This window comes from Pleurodeles waltl, chromosome 4_2, assembly GCF_031143425.1.
Source record: "Pleurodeles waltl isolate 20211129_DDA chromosome 4_2, aPleWal1.hap1.20221129, whole genome shotgun sequence".
Taxonomy (NCBI): domain Eukaryota; kingdom Metazoa; phylum Chordata; class Amphibia; order Caudata; family Salamandridae; genus Pleurodeles; species Pleurodeles waltl.
Genome location: NC_090443.1, coordinates 862016210 through 862034585, shown reverse-complemented (window position 1 = coordinate 862034585; position 18376 = coordinate 862016210). Strand labels below are relative to the sequence as shown.

Sequence of the window (18376 nt, the reverse complement as noted above, 5' to 3'; positions counted from 1 at the left end):
ACATAGGGCAGCTCGTGTACGACTTCAAGGATCTTCCTGCATCCCCTGAATTCCGCAGCTGGACTTCTTCCTTCACCGACCTGCAGGAACTTCAACTCTAGGAGGGTGGGCATTGCTGACCTGCACCGCCCGGATATCTCTGAGTGGTCTGGACACTGTCCTCTTCTTTTTCAGGTTCTTCTCGTCCAGAATCCAGCTTTGGGTTCCACCGACCTGGTCCACAGGTTTGTGACAGCAGCTGGACAAGTGAGGCTCCCATTGACTCCAATGAAGGTTTTCAACATCAGTTCACCACCATGCACCTAGGCTCCATGGTGTAGGCACGCCACTGACATTGGTATCCACGGTTGGTGGTACTATCCAACCTTCCGTGTGCCAACTAGTTTCCTCCAGGGTCCTCAGGGAAGGGCCCTGAATCCTGAAAATTCCAACCACTATAGTCCTGTGTTAGTCTTTAGGATACCCGCCTCGATGACAACTCTGCACCCAGGTGCCTGTGGGATTTCTGATACTTACCTCTGGTAATTCCTTACTCCCCCAGCCCTGGGATTCTAACACACTTAACTTGGTTAGGCGCCGCCATTCTTACACCACTGTGGCCCCCAGATAGGGCTCCATGTATTTATATGCTTTTACTGTTTGTTTCTAAGTATATATGTTGTTTGTAGATATATCCAAATGGAGAAGTACCAACGTTAGGATAGTACTAGTGTTCTAATAAAGAATACTTTATTCTTGTAAATCGTGGTGTGTTTTTTTTCTTGTGTGCACATCACTGACCGACTACTGTGGTATTTTAAGTGATTTACACTCCTCCTTAAAAAGCCCGAGCTGCTCCCCACAGCTAGCCCTGGAGAGCTTTGATTATCTAGGCACCAAAGCACTATCACTAATGGTTTCCTGCACTTGGGGAATTCGGGTATAACTGTGGGTCAGGTTCTGGTCCTTGGTGCTCTACGCCAGCGGTTGGTGTCAAGTTAAAGACTGTGGGCTAGCAATTTGCCTCAGCAGGACTCTCAGCTGTTATGTCTCTGTGCTGTGAACAGAAAGCCATCTCGCTGACCTTTGGAGTCTCATGGCATTGGTTCGGCTCTGGAGATGACTTCTCTTCAAGAGGAACACACCAGGTACAGTCCTTCGCTAGACACCAGGTTCACAAGGTGCAAGTCCACGCTGGTGCAGCCTCTCTTTGCTGGTTTCACAGTGCAGTAGGGCACTCACTCCTCTGTCCCCCTTTCAGTCCAGTCGGGATCTGAATTCTGGGTGCCAGCTGTGCCCTACTTATGGTGATAAAATGCCCTTAGGGTAGGATGTAGCTGATAGCTAATGGGCTACTAGGTCCCCCTCCCTCCTGATGACCACTTTCTGGGAGGTGTGGCATCTGGCTATTCCAGGAGGCACCATTCTGCTAATTCATAAGATGGCAGAGCCCTTCTCTCAGCATCCAGATCTCCCTTGTACAACCCAGAGGTGTGGTTACCTAGTGGGCTACATGAGCATGGAAAACCAGTTTACTAATTGGTTTATACTTCCCTGCACCTAGTGCAGCCAGTCTACATAAACAATGGGGCAGCTCCTCTCCCAAGTGTTCCTCATTTGCCCATCAACCTCTGAAGCTCGATTTTCGGGCTAACACCAGTGTGGCTTCTCGCCTGGGGAGGTAACACCTCCTCAGTGGCAAGCCTCTATTATTGTCCTTCATGGGAGTAGGCACATCTCCCTAGGAGGGCAGAAATGATGTACGCAGAATAGACTCCCAAGTACAACAGTAAATGGGTATTGGAAATCCTGAGCAACTAAAATGAAAACTTCTGAAGTTGCACTTTGTTCACCAGTGGCATTAAATTCGATTTAACCATTAAATCATATTTCATACACTAATTCTTTGGTACCTTACAGGACCAACTTTAGTAGCCCCATTCAGAAGTTAGCAGGGCTGAAAGCCAGTAACTCTGCACTTGCCAATGGAGCTACTAGCCTTTCCACATTACAAATTATAATTTAAGGTCTTTGTAGCTGGAACTTGTTAAGTTAATGATTCACTTTTCAACATTCAGCACCCTGCCTTATGTCTCGTTAGGCCTATGTTAAGGGTGACTTACGCATATTGAAAAGGGAGGTTTGGGCTATGCTATTACCATAAATGGCAAAGTCGAGTTAGCAGTTTAAAACTGCCCTTCCAGTCTCCAGTGGCAGACTGGGAGCCATGTTTTACCTTGTCCCAATCAGGGTGGCTCAACAAGTGCTTCAGTCCCCCATGGGGGACACTCTAACGTAAAGGCCCTGGGTGCCTTATGGGTAAGTTAGGCTATGTCAATTGAAGACAAGCTGATTAAACATGCACCATTTTAACGGTTGGAGCACACGCACTGTGACCTGTTTAGTAGGGTTCTTGGCATTTCATAGTCATTACTCCAGTATCTAGTAGTCAACATGGGGGCAAAGAGTGGGGGTAAAACTGCAAAAGCCTGTTTCCTTACAGTAAATTAGTACTAAAGTAAAAGGGAACTTTATGCGATATCAATAACTACATACAAAAAAAACAATCACACAAATTACACAATGTTTCATAATAGAAAGGGATGAAGGTGGAACAATCCAAGTACACCTTGTTCACAGCTCAATAGCCAAATGTTCTTCAAATGTTTAGCTTCTTCATCTAGACAAAAAGCATGACTAAGAACAAAATAGCCAAGTAGTTAAGTCAAAACTGTGAAGTAGTGGGCCAAAAGTGAAACTACTTAAACACATTTCTAATCAGTGGTCCACCATCAGTTATCAAAGACACAAAGTATCCAGGACACAGAGACATCCTAAAAAGAAAGCAAACAATAGATCTGAGCCTCACAAAACAGTTATCTTTCTTTGAGGCACCTTCCACCACTGTAATCTATTTTACAAGATATTCAGGAACACAATGTCTAGAAATAACAATCAAGTCTTTAACATGTTCAAAGCACAACGTGAAGGTCATTATTTAAGGAACGCGGTTAAGTTTAGAACTCTGTAAGAATAGTAGGGCTGTATTATACAAAGTGTCCCAGGGGCCAACGCTTTGTGTGCCCCCGGGACACTTTAGTATTACAGAAGGGGCTGCTAACGCTTGTGCGGCCCCTTCTGTAACACAGATAGCACTGGTGCACATATAGCACCAGCACTATCATCAGAGGGGGTTCCCTCATTTGCATGGAGGCATGGCCCCATGCAACTGGGGGAATCTCTTTGTGCTCGTGCCCAATTACAGACGCTGGCGCTAAGGCAAAGAAGCAATCAGAAGGCACACCGACAGTGAACCACAAAAAGGTGGTGCACTGTTGGTGTTCCCCCCCTGATGGCAGCCCTCTGGAGGGGGGTGAAAGACATTCATCCCCTTTCAGGTGGGTGAAGGTACTCACTGCACCTGCCTGCAAGAGGTACTTTCATCCCTCTTTAAAGTGCAAGTGGGTTTCTGCCTGCATAGTGAAAAAGACTGGCTGCTTCAAAGCCGCTCTGTCTTTCACTTGCATGCCCTGACCCCAGGGTAGCGTGAGTTCATGGCAGCCCTGGGAGCAGTGCATTCAATTTAATACAGTGCAGTCTTCCTTCTTGGGGCAGGGCACATCTTTTGAAAGGGGTACCTCGCACAAACTAGGAGAGTGCACTGCATTGTTTAAAACGGACCCAGGTTGTTGCTAGATTCATCAGTTAAAGGTTAAAAAAAAATCCTAAAAATATATATATATAAAGTTACTTTTCATGATGTGAAGGTTTCTTTTGATTTGGGTGTTTTACTCTGGGTACTTGCGTTGTTATGTTTTTTGGGTTATTATGCCACATCAGAGGAAATCTTATATTTCTGTCACACAATATTTCTATTATTATCACACACAACGCTTTCTAGTGTGCAATCTTATAACCTGGAGCATTTGTGATCAACAATTTCACATTCTCATTCCATTTTTCAGGCATACACCGTGGTTCCTACCTCCAGGTTATACAGCACTCGGAAAGTTGACATTCCTGGAGCTGAAGAACGGAAAAGACTTTCTAAGATAGAACTGGCACTTGGTTGGTGTTGCTGTTTTGAAGACAGAGATGGGGATTTTGAAGACTGAGATCCTTGAGATTCTGACAGAAGCGTCTTCTAGTTGGATTAAACAGAGGCAATCCCGGATTAAGCACAAAGGTATATCACTGGAGAATTTATTAAAGTGACACAAAAACAAAACAACGGAACATAGTACCCGGAGTGCTCAAGAGGTGTTTTATAGTTTGACATGCTTTAAGTAAGCCTAATCCTCATCAGGCAGAAAAACCTCATTGGCACATAAGTTTAAAACAAAACTTAAAAAGAAGTTACTTACCTTTGGTAAAATGCTTTTTTGGATTTTCTTTTCTTTTGCATACTACTCATGATGAAACTTCACCAAATCAGAGGATTTACAAATACAAGTCCAATGCTTTTTTTCAGTCAATAAAACACATGTATCAGAATGTTCCTGCCTTCCGACCACTATTTTATTTCAAATCAAAGTAGACCAGGGAAATGCACTGTTTCCTTCTCACCACAGTCAGCAATTACAGCAGTATCGTAGTGCCATAGGTCTGCCTCAGCTCCATGTTCCAGCAATTCTGAGCTCAGCCTTTTCTCTGCAAGGAGCTGTCTGAGAGCAATGTAAACGAATCCCTTTGCTATAGCCTTGTCCAAGCTGCAGTGAAAACAAGGGGGGACGAACATTCCTGGGGCCAAATGAAGCAAATGACATGTCAGAGCTCCTGAGGCTGGAAACTTGATACCGGTCTGTTGTGACAGCAATGAGCACATCACTCTGACCCTACTTTTACAGTATTTCCTCACTTATGTATAGAATAACATGCTACTTACCTTTGGTAATGCCTTTTCTGATAGTCGTAGATCTCTCACTTTACAATACTACCCATGCATCAGAGTGAAACAGGAAGACTTTGAAGCAGTACCTCTGCACATCGAGAAGTGGTGCCTGTGACTTCCCATCGTCACCCATGCCAGATGTAACGTGCACGCGCACTCATGTGTGCTGACGTCAGTTGACTTATACGCTTAAAGATATAAAGCCAAATTCGATTTGGTTATGACCAGTGTGCAGATTCCTAGATTGTGAAGAGAATCCAATTCACAGAACAGGGAGGATGGGAGTGTCGGTGAGGAATCTGTGGATAAATATAGTTTTGCACAGAATCAACAATTCCACCTAACCCTGAGTTTTGTAGTACCACCTAGCAGAGGTGTTGTCCGTGAAAACCTGTAGCAGCTTCTCTTTGAGGCTTTCAAAGCCAAGTAGATGGCTCTTAATTCCAGAACACTGATGTGGAGCCAGGTGTCTGCCAGAAACCAGTCGCTCGCCTCTTATTTCCAACTCTTCCTAGTGGCCTCTACAACCCAAAAGCAAGGCATCATTCATCATTGTAAGCTCTCAGTGTAGCACAGAGAGGGCTTTGCCACTGACCCAATCACAGTTCTGTAGCCACCATTGCAGATCTTTCTCAGTCTCCTCCGAAATATGGACCAGAGTGGAAAGATCACCCCCGCCCCCTTGGTGCTGCATCCACTGGGACTTCAGATCCCACTGCAGAGCCAACATGTGTCATCTGGTATACCTGCCCAGCAGGATGCAGGGGGCCATCAGTCTCAGCAGCCTCAGAGTCATTCTCACTAAGATTTAGGACAGATGTTGAAACATCAGGATCATAGTCCTAATGTCTCCCCAAGAGGACTCTCCTTACCAGGGGATAGGCATGAAACCGCACATTGTCTAGAATGGGCGTGGTAATGGGGAGCGCGCATCTGTGAAGGATTCAGATGTGGCTTCGGCACATTGATAGTAAACCCCCAGGATGTCCGTCTCGCTGTAGTCTGGAGGTGGGGTGACTACCTGGGGAGAACCCGTCTCCAAAGCCAAGGTAGGGGAAAACAGGAATCTCTGACCTCGGAAGATATGCTGCTACCATCACCATAATTTTCATGATCACCTGAGAGCACTCTTAAGACCACAAAGGAGAACAGAAAACTAAAAATGCGTATGGCCTACTGTGAGACGCAGGTAATGTCTGTTAACCTGCAGGATGGGGAAAATGGAAATGCACGTCCTGGAGGTCCAACACGACCATTCAGATGCTGGATCCAAGGCAGACAAGATCTGGGCCAGTGAAAGCATTATGAATCTCTTCTGCCACCAGAAGGCATTAGGGGGGCCACAGTTTTGGAGAAAAGTAGAGCTTTCCGTCCATTTTTGGCACCAGAAAGTAGCATGAAAAGCAACCATGACCTACTCCGGATGCATGTGCCCTTCTCGATGGCACCTTTGGACAAAATAGCCTCCACCTCTGGACGTGGCAAAGAGAGGTGGTTCTCTGTCAGTCAATCTGAGACAGGTGGAAAAGTTGGAGGGGTTTCTAGAAATGGAAGGGTGTAACATTGTTGGACAATTTGAAGCACCCCTGTGACTGCTGTTGGTTGCCTGTGGTAAGTGGTGCCAGACTGAACCTGCTGCCAACAGAATGACTGTGCCGTTTCGAGGTCAAGGGGCTTAGACGTTGCAAGAGCCAGAGGGGCAGGGGATTGGACAATATGTGGGCTTTGAGTCCCATCTCCCTTGTGGGAGCTGCATCTAGGGCCACAAAAGAGCTGGGAAGTCTGATGGCCTTGGGGGCATCGCTGGTATTGCGGACACAGCTGAGAGCCCTACCATAGCCACAAACGGGCAAAAGGAGGTGTGGATGGCACAGAGCTAGGGAGGATTCCAATGGCTTGGCAGTGACGCAACTACCCTAAAGCCCTTGAGCCCTGTATCTGCCTGATCACCAAACAGGTGAGAGCCAGTGAAGGGCATGTCCATCACAGACTACTGTACGTCCCGCAAGAAGCGAGCTGCTCTCATCCAGGTGTGGTGGTGAAGTACCACTGTGGAAGCCTGGCCTGGTTCATTATGGCTGAGGCCTCCTCCAAGATCACGGTCAGCACTTGAACATCTCACAAAAGGTGTGTGTACCAGCCCAAGAGTCATGCAGTATTCACCGACTGCAATGCAAGTCTGATGGAAGAGAAAGTTCTATTCCAGAAGGTGTCCAGACTAGGATTCCCCGTTCGCAGGATTGGTAGGGAATGTGTTGGTATTGATTTTGGTAGCAGGGGTCTGCTCCACCAGGCTCACAGGGGTCAGGTGATGGGTGAGGAAAGGTGAGTCCTCAGGAGCAGGGCGGTGGCGATGGCCAATGATCCTACACACTGGAACACCTGTGCAGGGCTTGGCCCAAACTTCCAGGGGATAGCCATGAGGGATTCATTAAAGGGACGCAGGAACTCTGTAAAGGACAGCTCCGGTTAAAGCACCTCTCAAGACATTGGTTTTGACCTGGATAGAGGAAAGCTACAGGTTGAGGCCCTCCGCTGACCTCCTCACCACCATGGCCAAGGTTGCGCTTTCCTCTGTAGCAGGTCCCAGAGGTGACACTAGGCCAGAGTCTGGAACGGTGTCCAGTCAATTGATATCTCCCAGCTCCTCATACCAGTTGTCCTTATGGTAGGACTGGACCAGTTCATCAGACCAGTCATGGAACTGGTAGCCGTCATCACCGTCACCCCCAAACTCAAAGTTTGCAATAGGTCTGTTAAAAGGCAGAAGCAGTGTGTCTGAACCAGATAGATGGCATGGCCCAGTCGGGCCTTGGTCGATGTAAAATGGCACTGAGGCAGTGCCAACTCGGAGTAGGGCAAGACAATGGTGCTGGCAGGACATGCTCTGGCATGAATGTCTGCCACTGTGTGCAACAAGTCCAGATCAGGAAGAAGATCTAGAGGGCCCAGTTGGCATCTGGAGCTGATACACCGGCTGCATCCCAGCTGGGGCACCTCTTGGCTCCATGGGTTCCGAAAATGCGGCAGAGGGAATCAGTGGTCCAAAGACAGAGTGCATAGCCTGACAGAACTCTCTAAGTTAGACAGGGGTCACTCTGGTTCCAGGGAGATGCAGAGCATACCCACCCTCTGGCTCTGCAGAAATAGTGCACATGTGGGGCCTAGAAACATGAGGTCAGGAGAGGGAAGCTTAAGAACACTTCAACTTATTCTAGTGCGTCTTGGAGTTACATGACTTCGATTTGTAAAACAACTGATCACCAGACTGACTCTGACCATCCCCGCTTGTGCCACGCCACTAGATGCTTAATGGCTCACTTCAAATTGCCTTCTGATGCTCTGGTCCAGGAGTTGTGGTCCGACCCCAGGGACCAAAGACAGGTCAAATACGGATCAGAAACAGACATCTGTCTGACATTTCACACTGGGAGCAATAGCTAAAAAGAGTAAACCAAAAGGTTGAAAATGTGATTAGAAAACGACCGAGGTAGCTCTGCGGATCTGCGCTATTGGCGCAGAAAAAAAGGAACTGATGTCAGAGTGCTTGGGTGTCGCCTATATGGGCACCACTTAAGTCCCTTTCGACATGACCACATCGATGCAGAGCCACCAACATCACCTACTGGCATGCAAAGATACCGCCAAGATTTTCCAGATCCAGTCTGATGGCTAGGAAATATTCTAAGGTGAGGAAACTGCAGTAATAAGACTATAAGAAAATGGAGCACACAGCCTGGGTCGAAGTCAGGGTAGTGCTGTGTTGGCATCAGGTGGGCGTCGTCATCCAGAATCAATGGCGCTGGCATATCGCATTCTGGTGTGTGCTGTGGAACCGAAGACAGGACTGGTACCAAAATCAGAGTACTGGAGCCCTGAGTGGATTCAGAGGGCAAAGCTGACACTGAGGGCGAACCAACTGGCAGAAATCCAGTTTGGTGACTTCTCAGCTCCCTGGAGCCACAGTCTGGTCAAAGGAAGATGAAAACGTGCTAAAAAGTTAGAGAATGGCTTCGTAGAAGTCCTCCATTTCCAGCAGTATAACAGGCAGCCCTAGAAATTTCAGCCACTGCAGAACCAGGATTGGAATCAACTTCATAGTGGAATGACTAAGGGAGAGTGCCCTTAAGGCACAATGAGGGCCTCGTGCCTGCTTGGGAGACAGAGTGGCGGGACATGAAGTCCTGCATGGACTTCCTGCACTTCTACTTGGATATGCCCATCGATTTAGAATGTAAAGACTGTCACAGGAGCAACCTCTGGAGTGAGACTAGAACCTATTTTAAGATCTCAACTGAGCTTGGTGCGGACTCCTGCAGTGCATTACTGTAGGAAAATGCCACTGTTGGCATGGTTACCCACCCTTTATTTTTTAAACTAGTGTTGATGCCAACTTTGATTGAAAGTGTGCTGGGACCCTGCTAACCATGCCCCATCACCAGTGTTCTTTCCCTAAAACTGCACTCTTGTTCCCACAATTGGCACAGCTCTGGCCCACAGTTAAGACCCTTGTAAAAGGTACCCATGGTACCAATGGCCTGTGGCCAGGGAAGGTCTCTAAGGGCTGCAGCATGTATTATGCCACCCTGGGGACCCCACACTTAGCACATGCACACTGCCTTGCAGCTTGGGTGTGCTGGAGGGGAGAAAAAGGCTAAGTCGGCATGGCACTCCTCTCAGGGGTCCATGCCCTCAAACCACTACATGTGGTATAGGTAACTAACCCCTCTAGCAGGCCTTACAGCCCTAAGGCAGGGTGTACTATACCACAGATGGGGCATAGCTGCATGACCAATATGCCCCTACAGTGTCTAAATCCATTCTGAGACATTGTAAGTGCAGTGTAGCCATATTACGAATATGGTCTGGGAGTTTGTCATTACGAACTCCAAGCACCATGATGGTTTCACTGAATACTGGGAAGTTTGGTATCAAACTTCTCAGAAAAATAAACCCACAGCCAGTATGGGATTTATTGAAAAATGCACACAGAGGGCATCTTAGAGATGCCCCCTGTATGTTAGCCCAACTGCTAGTTTAAGACTGACTGGTCTGTGCCAGCCTGCCACTTTCAGACGAGTTTCTGACCACATGAGGTGAGTGCCTTTGTGCACTCTGTGGTCAGAAACAAAGCCTGTCCTCGGTGGAGGTGCTTCACACCTCCCCCAGCAGGAACAGTAACACCTGGAGGTGAGCTTCAAAGGCTCAGGCCTCGTGTTACAGTGCCCCACGGCACTCCAGCTAGTGGAGATGCCTACCCTCAGGAGAAGTCACCCCCTCAGCCAGGACCACCCTGAGGTGCCCAGAGCTGAGGTGACTCCCTCCTTGAGAAATCCTCCATCCTGCTTTGGAGGATTAGGACCAATAGGGAAAGGACTGTGCCCTCCTCCCCAAAAGGGAGTGGGCACAAGGAGGGTGTAGCCACCCTCAGGGACATTAGCCATTGGCTACTGCCTCTAACCCTAAAAACGCCCCTAAATCTTGTATTTAAGGGCTCCCTGAACGAAGAGATTTAGATTCCTGACGACCTCAAGAAAAGAATAAGGAATGCTGAGCTGAAAACCCAGCAGAGGAGAAAAAGAGACAACAACTGACTCGGCCCCAGCCCTTCCGGCCCATCTCCTGCTTCACAGAACCTGCAAAAGAAAAGCAATGCGTGTTACATGACCAGCAACCCCTGAAAAGCCTCCAGGGGACTACCTGCATCACCGAGGACCAAGAAACTCCTGTGGACAGCGGACCTGTCCAACAAGAAGAAAAGGACACCCCTTCCAAGAGACTCCCACCTCACTCCAGAAGCGAAAGTCCAAAGCCACTCTGAACCTGGCCGCCCCGTGCCACGGAGAGTGCATGTTTGGTGCCTACTTGGGGCCCCCCCAGTGCTCCTCTAAACCCCCGTGGTCTGCCCTCCGACAACATGGGTACTTACCTGCAAGCAGACCAGAACTGGAGTACCCCTGTCTCTATAGGGGCCCACCTTATTTTAGCTCCTTTTTGACCTCTGCACCTATCCTGCCCTGTCTTGTTGGTAGCGGGTGTTTGGGGTTATCTTGAACCCCCAACTGTGGGCTACCTATGCACCGGAGGCTGAACCTGTAAGTCGATTACTTCCCTCCAAAACTGTAATGTACTTTCTTTCCCCAGGAACTGTTGAAAATTGTTGTGGCCACTTTTAAAATAGCTTTTTGCCATTTTAAGAAAAACTTTGTAGATTGTTGATTCCATTCAAAGTCCTGATTATAACTATGCAAAGTACCTTTCATTTAATGTACTTACCTGCTAATTGAATATTGTGGTTCTAAAAATAAATTAAAAATATTTTTCTAAATAAAAACCTATTGACCTGGAGTTTAGTCACTGAGTGTGCGTTTCTCTTATTGCCTCTGTGTGTACAACAAATGCTTAACACTACCCTTTAATAAGCCTAACTGCTCGACCACACCACCACAAAGAGAGCATTAGTATTATCAATTATTGCCTCTGTTAAGCCTCTTGGGGAACCCCTGGACTCTTTGCACACTATATCTCATTTTGATATAGCATATAAAGAGCCAGCTTCCTACAGTTACCACAAAGAGCTTTGCTTCTTAGTCTTGAATGGCCTTGGGGAGTACATCAAGGTACAATCACTGCAGGCCTTGGAGTTGTGATCTGCTCCTAGGCACCACAGGCAAATCATATGTGGGTCAGGCATTTGTTTGCAGCATTCACCACAGGGTTTGAATCCTGTAGATTTAGGAGGTGACAGATTTCCTTGCATACTTGAGTGTTTTGATGTTTTAGTTATTGCCTAATGAGACAAGGGGTAGCTCCGGATCCATGGCTGTAGGTACAGTAAGAAAGAAACAGATATCAGCACACATAAGTGGTGCCTATATAGGCCCTCGAATGTCTCATCCAGCACAGAATGATGCCGACGCAAAGTCCCCGCCGGCACATGCCTGCTCACAGAGGTACTGCTACAGAGTATCCTGATACAGTTTGACTCAAAGAGGAGTAATAAAAAGGCAAGTGCTTTGTGGGGTTAAGTCTCTCCGAATGTTTTCTCCACATACTAGCAGAGGAGGTACACTTCCTATTTCAGAGGAGAGAGCAACACTGCCATATCTTTTAAATATGGTGCTGTGTGCTCTCTCCTTTTCAAGCAACTTTCAATAGTTTTCTGCTTAAAATCTTAGTAAATGTGCCCTTTTGTTTCTCCATACGAAGCACCCTTAACATTTAATGTCAGGTGATACCAGGTCCAGGTATCCCCTATTAGTGTAGTGTAGGGAGTGTCTAGAAGCGAGCCTCTCTATAGGCAGCTGTGGATGAGCAGCCAAGACTTATCTAGGAGACATGAAAAGCTCATGCAATACCACTGTGGTCACACAGCACTCACACACACAAAAGAAAACATTCAGTGTTAGAAAAATAAAGGTACTTTATTTTAGTGACACAGCTACCAAAAGCACTAGATAGGCAACCCTCCAACAGGAGGTAAGTAAACACACAAAAAATGTACACTAGTAATCAGAAATAGATATACATAACAATAGAAAACAGTGTAATAGCAATAGACAATAGTGACCCTAGGGGGTGCACAAACCATATACTAAGAAAATGAAATGCGAATGCAGGACCCCCACCCAGTTAAGTGGAACCTGTAGAGGGGAGCTGGGGGAACTAGGAAACCCCAAAGGTAAGTACAACAGTATTCCCAGCGACCAGAAAGAAAGGACTAAGTTACTGGTTTTTCCCCAAACCAGCAAAAGGACTAAAAAGAAGAATAATGCACCACCCATACAAGATTGCATGAAACTAGCAGTGGATTCCTGAAGAGGAAGAACTGAAAAAGAAGGGGACCATGTCCAGAACTCTGAGAAGTGTCTGATGGTGGCAGGAGCCACTACCCACCTGTCTGTGATTGCAGGAGTTGGTAAACGGAAAGACGAAGACTGTCAGCAATGCAGTCCTGGAGGATGCAGTCGACATCCCATGCCGGATCAAAGATTACAGTCTGTCTGTGGCGTGGAAAATCCACCAACAAGCCTTGGCAAAGGCAAGAGTTGTGGTAGAAGAAAAGTGGAGTTGCAAGGGGCCAGCAAGATCCATGAGGACTCAACCCAAGAGGAGGGTGGGGTGATTGAGTCCCAGGGGACCCTCAGAAATGCAGAGTCCACAGAAGAAAAGGCAGCCCCCACAGAGGACCCACTGGAAGAGGACCCAGGAGTCGCATAGGAGCCCATGCAGCACAACTGAACAAGGGCCCTACGACGCAGGAGAAGCACACAGAGTTGTGCGTCGCAGGGAAGAGTGTTGGGGCTGCGGTTTCATGGAACCTGAAGATCCCTTGAAGGAGATGCCAACAGGCTTTGGTAGCTGCAAGAGACACTGTGTATGGGGTACTGTCCTGCGTGGGATGGCAAGGGCATACCTTTACCAAAGTTGGACAGCTGGTAGAGAGGACCAAGGGGACCACGCCAGACCACCACCCATGATGCAGGATCCACGCAGCTCAGGAGAGGAGATCCACGCAACCAGTCATTGTAGTTGGTGCCTGCCGATGCAGGGGAGTGACTCCTTCACTCCAAGGGAGATTGAAGACTTGTCGCCCTCAGAGGATGCACAGCCGGAGAAATGCTGCAGAAGCTGGAAGGAGCCATGGTAACAATGTTGCAAGCAGAGTCTTCGTCATGAATGCAGATTGTTGGTTGTTGGAGGGTCTAGTTGCAGGCCCAGAAGTTGAAGTAAAAAATGCAAAGGAATCCTGCCTGAGTCTTGCTTGACAAATCTAAAGACCCACACAAGAAGGAGACCCTAAATAGCCCTGAAAGAGGGATTGGTCACCTAGCAAGGTGACTACATATCAGGAGGGTGCTCTGATGTCACCTGCCTGACCTGGCCATTCAGATGCTCCCAGAGGCCTCCGCCCATCTTGGATTCAAGATGGCAGAAGCAAGTGACCCTCTGGAGGATCACTGGGCACCACCCCTGGGGTGGTGATGGACAGGGAAGTATTCACTACCCTTCTCAGTGTCCAATTGCGAGTCAGCGCAGGGACTGGAGGTTCCTGAACCGGTGCAGACTGGTTTATGCAAGGAGGGCACCAAATGTGCCCTTCAAAGCATACCAGTGGCTTGGGGAGGGTACCCCCTCCCAAAATATGTAACACTTATTTCCAAAGGGAGATGGTGCTACCCCCGCCTCTCCCAAATGAAAGTCTTTCTTCTGCCTTCCTGGCCTTGATCAAGCAGCAGGAGGGCAGAGAGCTGTCTGAGGGGTGGCAGCAGCTTCGGCTACCCAGAAAACCTCAGAAAGCTGGTAGGAGCAATGCTGGGGGTCCTTTAAGGAGCCCCCAGAGTGCATGGAATCATACTTCCAATACTTGCAACAGTATTGGGCTATGATTCCAACATGTTTGATACCAAACATGGCGAGGTTCGGAGTTACCATTATGTAGCTGGACACAGCTATGTCCAGTACACGTGTAAAATGGCTTTGCGCACTCACGAAGTCCATGAAAATGTAGCTGGAGTTTGTGGGGGCACCTCCACTCGTGCAGGAGTGCCCTCACACACAGGTACCTGCACCCTGCCCTCAGGGCTAGGAGGGCCTACCATAGGAGTGACAGAATGGTGCAGAGACCTGTAGTGAAAAGGGTGCATGCACCCTTTCACGCAGGCTGCAATGACAGGCCTGCAGATACACTTTGCATAGGCTCCCCATGGGTGGCATATATACACGTGTTGCAGCCCATGGGGGACCCCAATGCCCTGGGTATCATATACCAGGGACTTACAAGGGAGCACCAGTATGCCAAGTGTTGGGTGTTTGTGGTCCAAGCAACGTAGTTCAAAGGGAGAGAGACCAATCACTGGGGTCCTGTTTATCAGGATTCCAATGAACACAGCCAAAACACACTGACATCAGGCAAAACGTGGGGGTAACCATTCTAACGTGGGGGTAAAAAGAGGCTACTTTCCAGCAATGTCTACTAGTATGGATGGCACATCACTTCTATCCTCCCAATCAAAAGCAGGTACAGTAGAAACTATGAAATATGATGAAGCTGCTGCGATGGTAAAAACAGGTTATCATAAGACTATTACATTTAAAATTGTGAATAAAGCCACATTTATGACCTTTCGTCCAAGAGAATCGAGTTGATCAAGTGCTTCCTGAACAGCTGGATCAGTTGGAACCAACAACAGAAGCTTCCGTACGCGAACTGTAATCCTAAAAAGAAAGAAAAAATGTATTTACAAGTAAATAAATACAATCATGCAGGTTTTAAACATTTAGTGTTAGAATATTATTTCTTGGTGTCCCTTATTGAATATGAACATAAATGTCTCAAGTAGAGCGAATGTAGAAATTGAAAAACATCAGAAATGTAACACGCTGATGACGCTTGGTGATGTCTTTGAAAATGGCAGCTTCCGTGCTTGGCCAGTCTCAAGGAGATAAATCTGCCTTAGCAATCTTACCTCACTATAAACTGCAGTATGGTGTAAAGGCAGGCTTCACTACTTACCCTGCAGAACCAAATTAAATGGTGCTTCTAACTGCGCATATTAAGCGGAGGGATGGGGTCGCTCCATATCCTTTCTGTACTCTGCTGTCCTGGCTTCTGAAGGGGATCCCCTGAGGGAGGCCAGGGAGAGGTGGGAGACTGCCCTGGGCTGTGCACTTCAAGGTAAAAGATGGGCATACTGTTGCAAGCAGTTCAAATATACTCCTGTGTATATTAAGTGCATATTGATACACTTTAAGCTTCATCAATATTATACACCTGCACATTTCGCAAGATTTAGGGGTATTGAACATAGTGCACATAAGAGGTGTGGGATGGAGGCTGCTGACTTCCTACACCTGTCCTGGAACTGCAATACTAGCAAGATGTTTTACAAGTATTAAGTGAAATTGTTGGCATTGAAATGGATCCCTCTCCTTAAATTGCTTTGTTGGGGGATACTTCATCTGCACCTGCGGCAGACAGGCATCACATATCCATCTTACTCATCCTGGCTAAAAGAGAGGTTGCCATGGTATGGTTGAGAAACAGTGGTAATGTGGTAACAGCATGGCTACAATCGGTGGCCTATTGTGGTGACACAGCGGAGCAGTATTCAGAGCATCAACCACCTATGGCAGGACCTAGGGACATATGGGAGCCTTACTGTGACTACCTTCGCCGAGCTGGGTCTCATCCTGCTGTGACTTAGTCATTGACTCAAGAACAAGTCAGTGGCTGAAATTAGATCATTGTTGCCTCTCTCAGGACGTTGTCAATTATGGATCTGTACATGCTTTTGCCTCTTTGGTAATGTATACTGATCATGTACCCTCCCCTGAACTCTAAGGTGTGACATGTATATGCTGGGTATATATGGAATTGGTGTTTTCTCTATGAGATGCATATAGTTCTCTATAAATAAAAATAAAAAATATAACAGGTTACCTTTGTTCCTCTAAATTGGCAAGTTGGTACAGCATGTCAAACACATTGCACACTAGTGCCATCACTACTCCTGGCAGAGATTTTTCCTAACAAAAAAAGAATACAAACACTAGAATGAAATATAGAAGCACAAATGTAAGTTAACATACATGATACATTTCTTAACTTAAAGGTACAAATAAAAGGTGTCAAGCGAACGTGGAATGTTGGCTAATCTTTATAAGATTAAGCTTTGGTCTATTCACTTCATCTGTATGGTCCAACACTGCCTTTTATCCAATGTTGCAAAAACAAAGCTGTTGCCAGCTACATTCTTATTTCAAATAATTGCTTAGGTCAGCATACACTATGGCAATATTTGAAAATGATTTTTAAAGTATTCTCCCTCACCAATGCATTTCTAATTTTTCCAACTACGGTCGATCCATCTTCAATTCATGATGTTTTAATCATTTAACAATGTATAGTTGGACTTGTGCTTGCATTCCTCTACGGCAGTGGTCTTCAAACTTTTTAATGCTGCACCCCCCCACCCAGGGGAAAAGAAAAAATCATCGCCCCCAAACCCCCCCCCAACCTTTCAAATATTTCACAATTATTCTATTAAATGGTCAATGTTTAAATATGTCTACACTTTTTTAAACATTGCTGTTAAGTTATGTTACTGTTTTAAAAATGCAATCAAATACATTACGCAAAAAATATTGCGCATGTTAAAGTATCCGCAGTGTGATTATTAGAAGTGAGGGTGGGGCTTTTGAAGAATATTTTGTGTCCCTCCCCCTTTTGGCACACCCTCCCAGTTTGGATATAAATGACAAAACATATTAGTAAAGGACCATTACAGAGGGGTTTACTGTTGCTCATTTTGTTTAGCTTAAAAAAAAGCCCTGTTATTAGCATAAACCCACCCACCCCGATCACGTGAGGACCCCTATGGGGCCCCATTCCCCAGTTTAAAGACCCCTGCTCTACGAAGTGAGTCATCCTAAGTTATTCAATATACACAGGAGTAAACCTCAGGGACCAAGTGACAGAGGTCACTTGGTTTGTGGTCACAGTTTCTCATGATTAACTGTTCATCACAACACTCCACAGGTATCAAACAGTACTAGAAAAAAATGCACCTTGCAGGAGCAACATGCACACAGTCGGTGCCAAGGATTCACAGATTGCAGACCATGAGGCCTAAGTCAACTGCAGTGATAAACAGAGGCATCAAGAAAACAATGGAGTCAAAACCCTGCATGTATCCAATAACACATAGGGGCCTGATTTAGAGTTCGGCGGAGAGGGTTACTCGTCACAAATGGGACGAATATCCAGTATGCTGTATTACAATTCCATTACAGTCTATGGAACTTGTAAAACGACGGACAGAATATCAGTCATGTTTGTGACGGAGTAACCCCTCTGCCAAACTCTAAACCAGGCCCATAATATTCAGCTCACTACAGAGTCACACACCACTGACCTCAACAGGTAAAACCTTATCAAGGTTCACTGATCAGATAATTTTAGGTATCTCTTGCAAATCATTGTAATGTGACAGTGCACAGCCTATCCAGAAGCAAGGGATATTATTTTCTGTTTATCCAGCTTTTCCTGATCAGCTTTTCTGCTCGCTATGAAAGTAGATACTTATTTATAACAATAGTTTTGAATCTTAAAATTCTCCTAATCAAAATGATGTGCACTTTTCCCCCATCTCTTAGTTGGTTTCAGAGTTATTCTATAGCCTTATAGCCTATTGTAGCGGGCAATACAGGCCATTAAAGGCCCACTCCATCATAAATGGCCAGTATAGCCCAACTACGTCAAGCTATAAGGCTATTAGAACATTCCGCCCCTACAGCGCAAAATGTTTTAATTAATGAAACAAAGGCCTCATGGAGCCCAAGGGATTAAAATCCCCTCGGGCTCCATGAGGCTTTTGTTCACAGCAACAGCGACAAGCATTGGAACATTGGAACTCCAGGCTTTTACCAGCCATTAAGACGCCTGGAGCACTCCATTGCCTTCAACGGAGATCCCAACATTCCAATTTTCTAATTTGAGATGAT

General features: G+C 46.5%; 1 protein-coding gene across 2 annotated transcripts in view; it reads right to left on the bottom strand.

Moving 5' to 3' along the window:
* The window catches only part of USP24 (ubiquitin specific peptidase 24), a 1409949-nt gene that overhangs the window by 925492 nt on the left and 466081 nt on the right, over positions 1 to 18376 (bottom strand). The window contains exons 28-30 of one of the 2 annotated variants that reach the window (XM_069232604.1): positions 16314 to 16399; positions 14995 to 15088; positions 3965 to 4123 (exon numbers count right to left, since the gene is read on the bottom strand). In XM_069232604.1, coding sequence (XP_069088705.1) covers positions 3965 to 4123; positions 14995 to 15088; positions 16314 to 16399 — 339 coding nt within the window. The remainder of the gene's footprint in view (positions 1 to 3964; positions 4124 to 14994; positions 15089 to 16313; positions 16400 to 18376) is intronic. The other variant, XM_069232603.1, reaches the window with a different exon arrangement.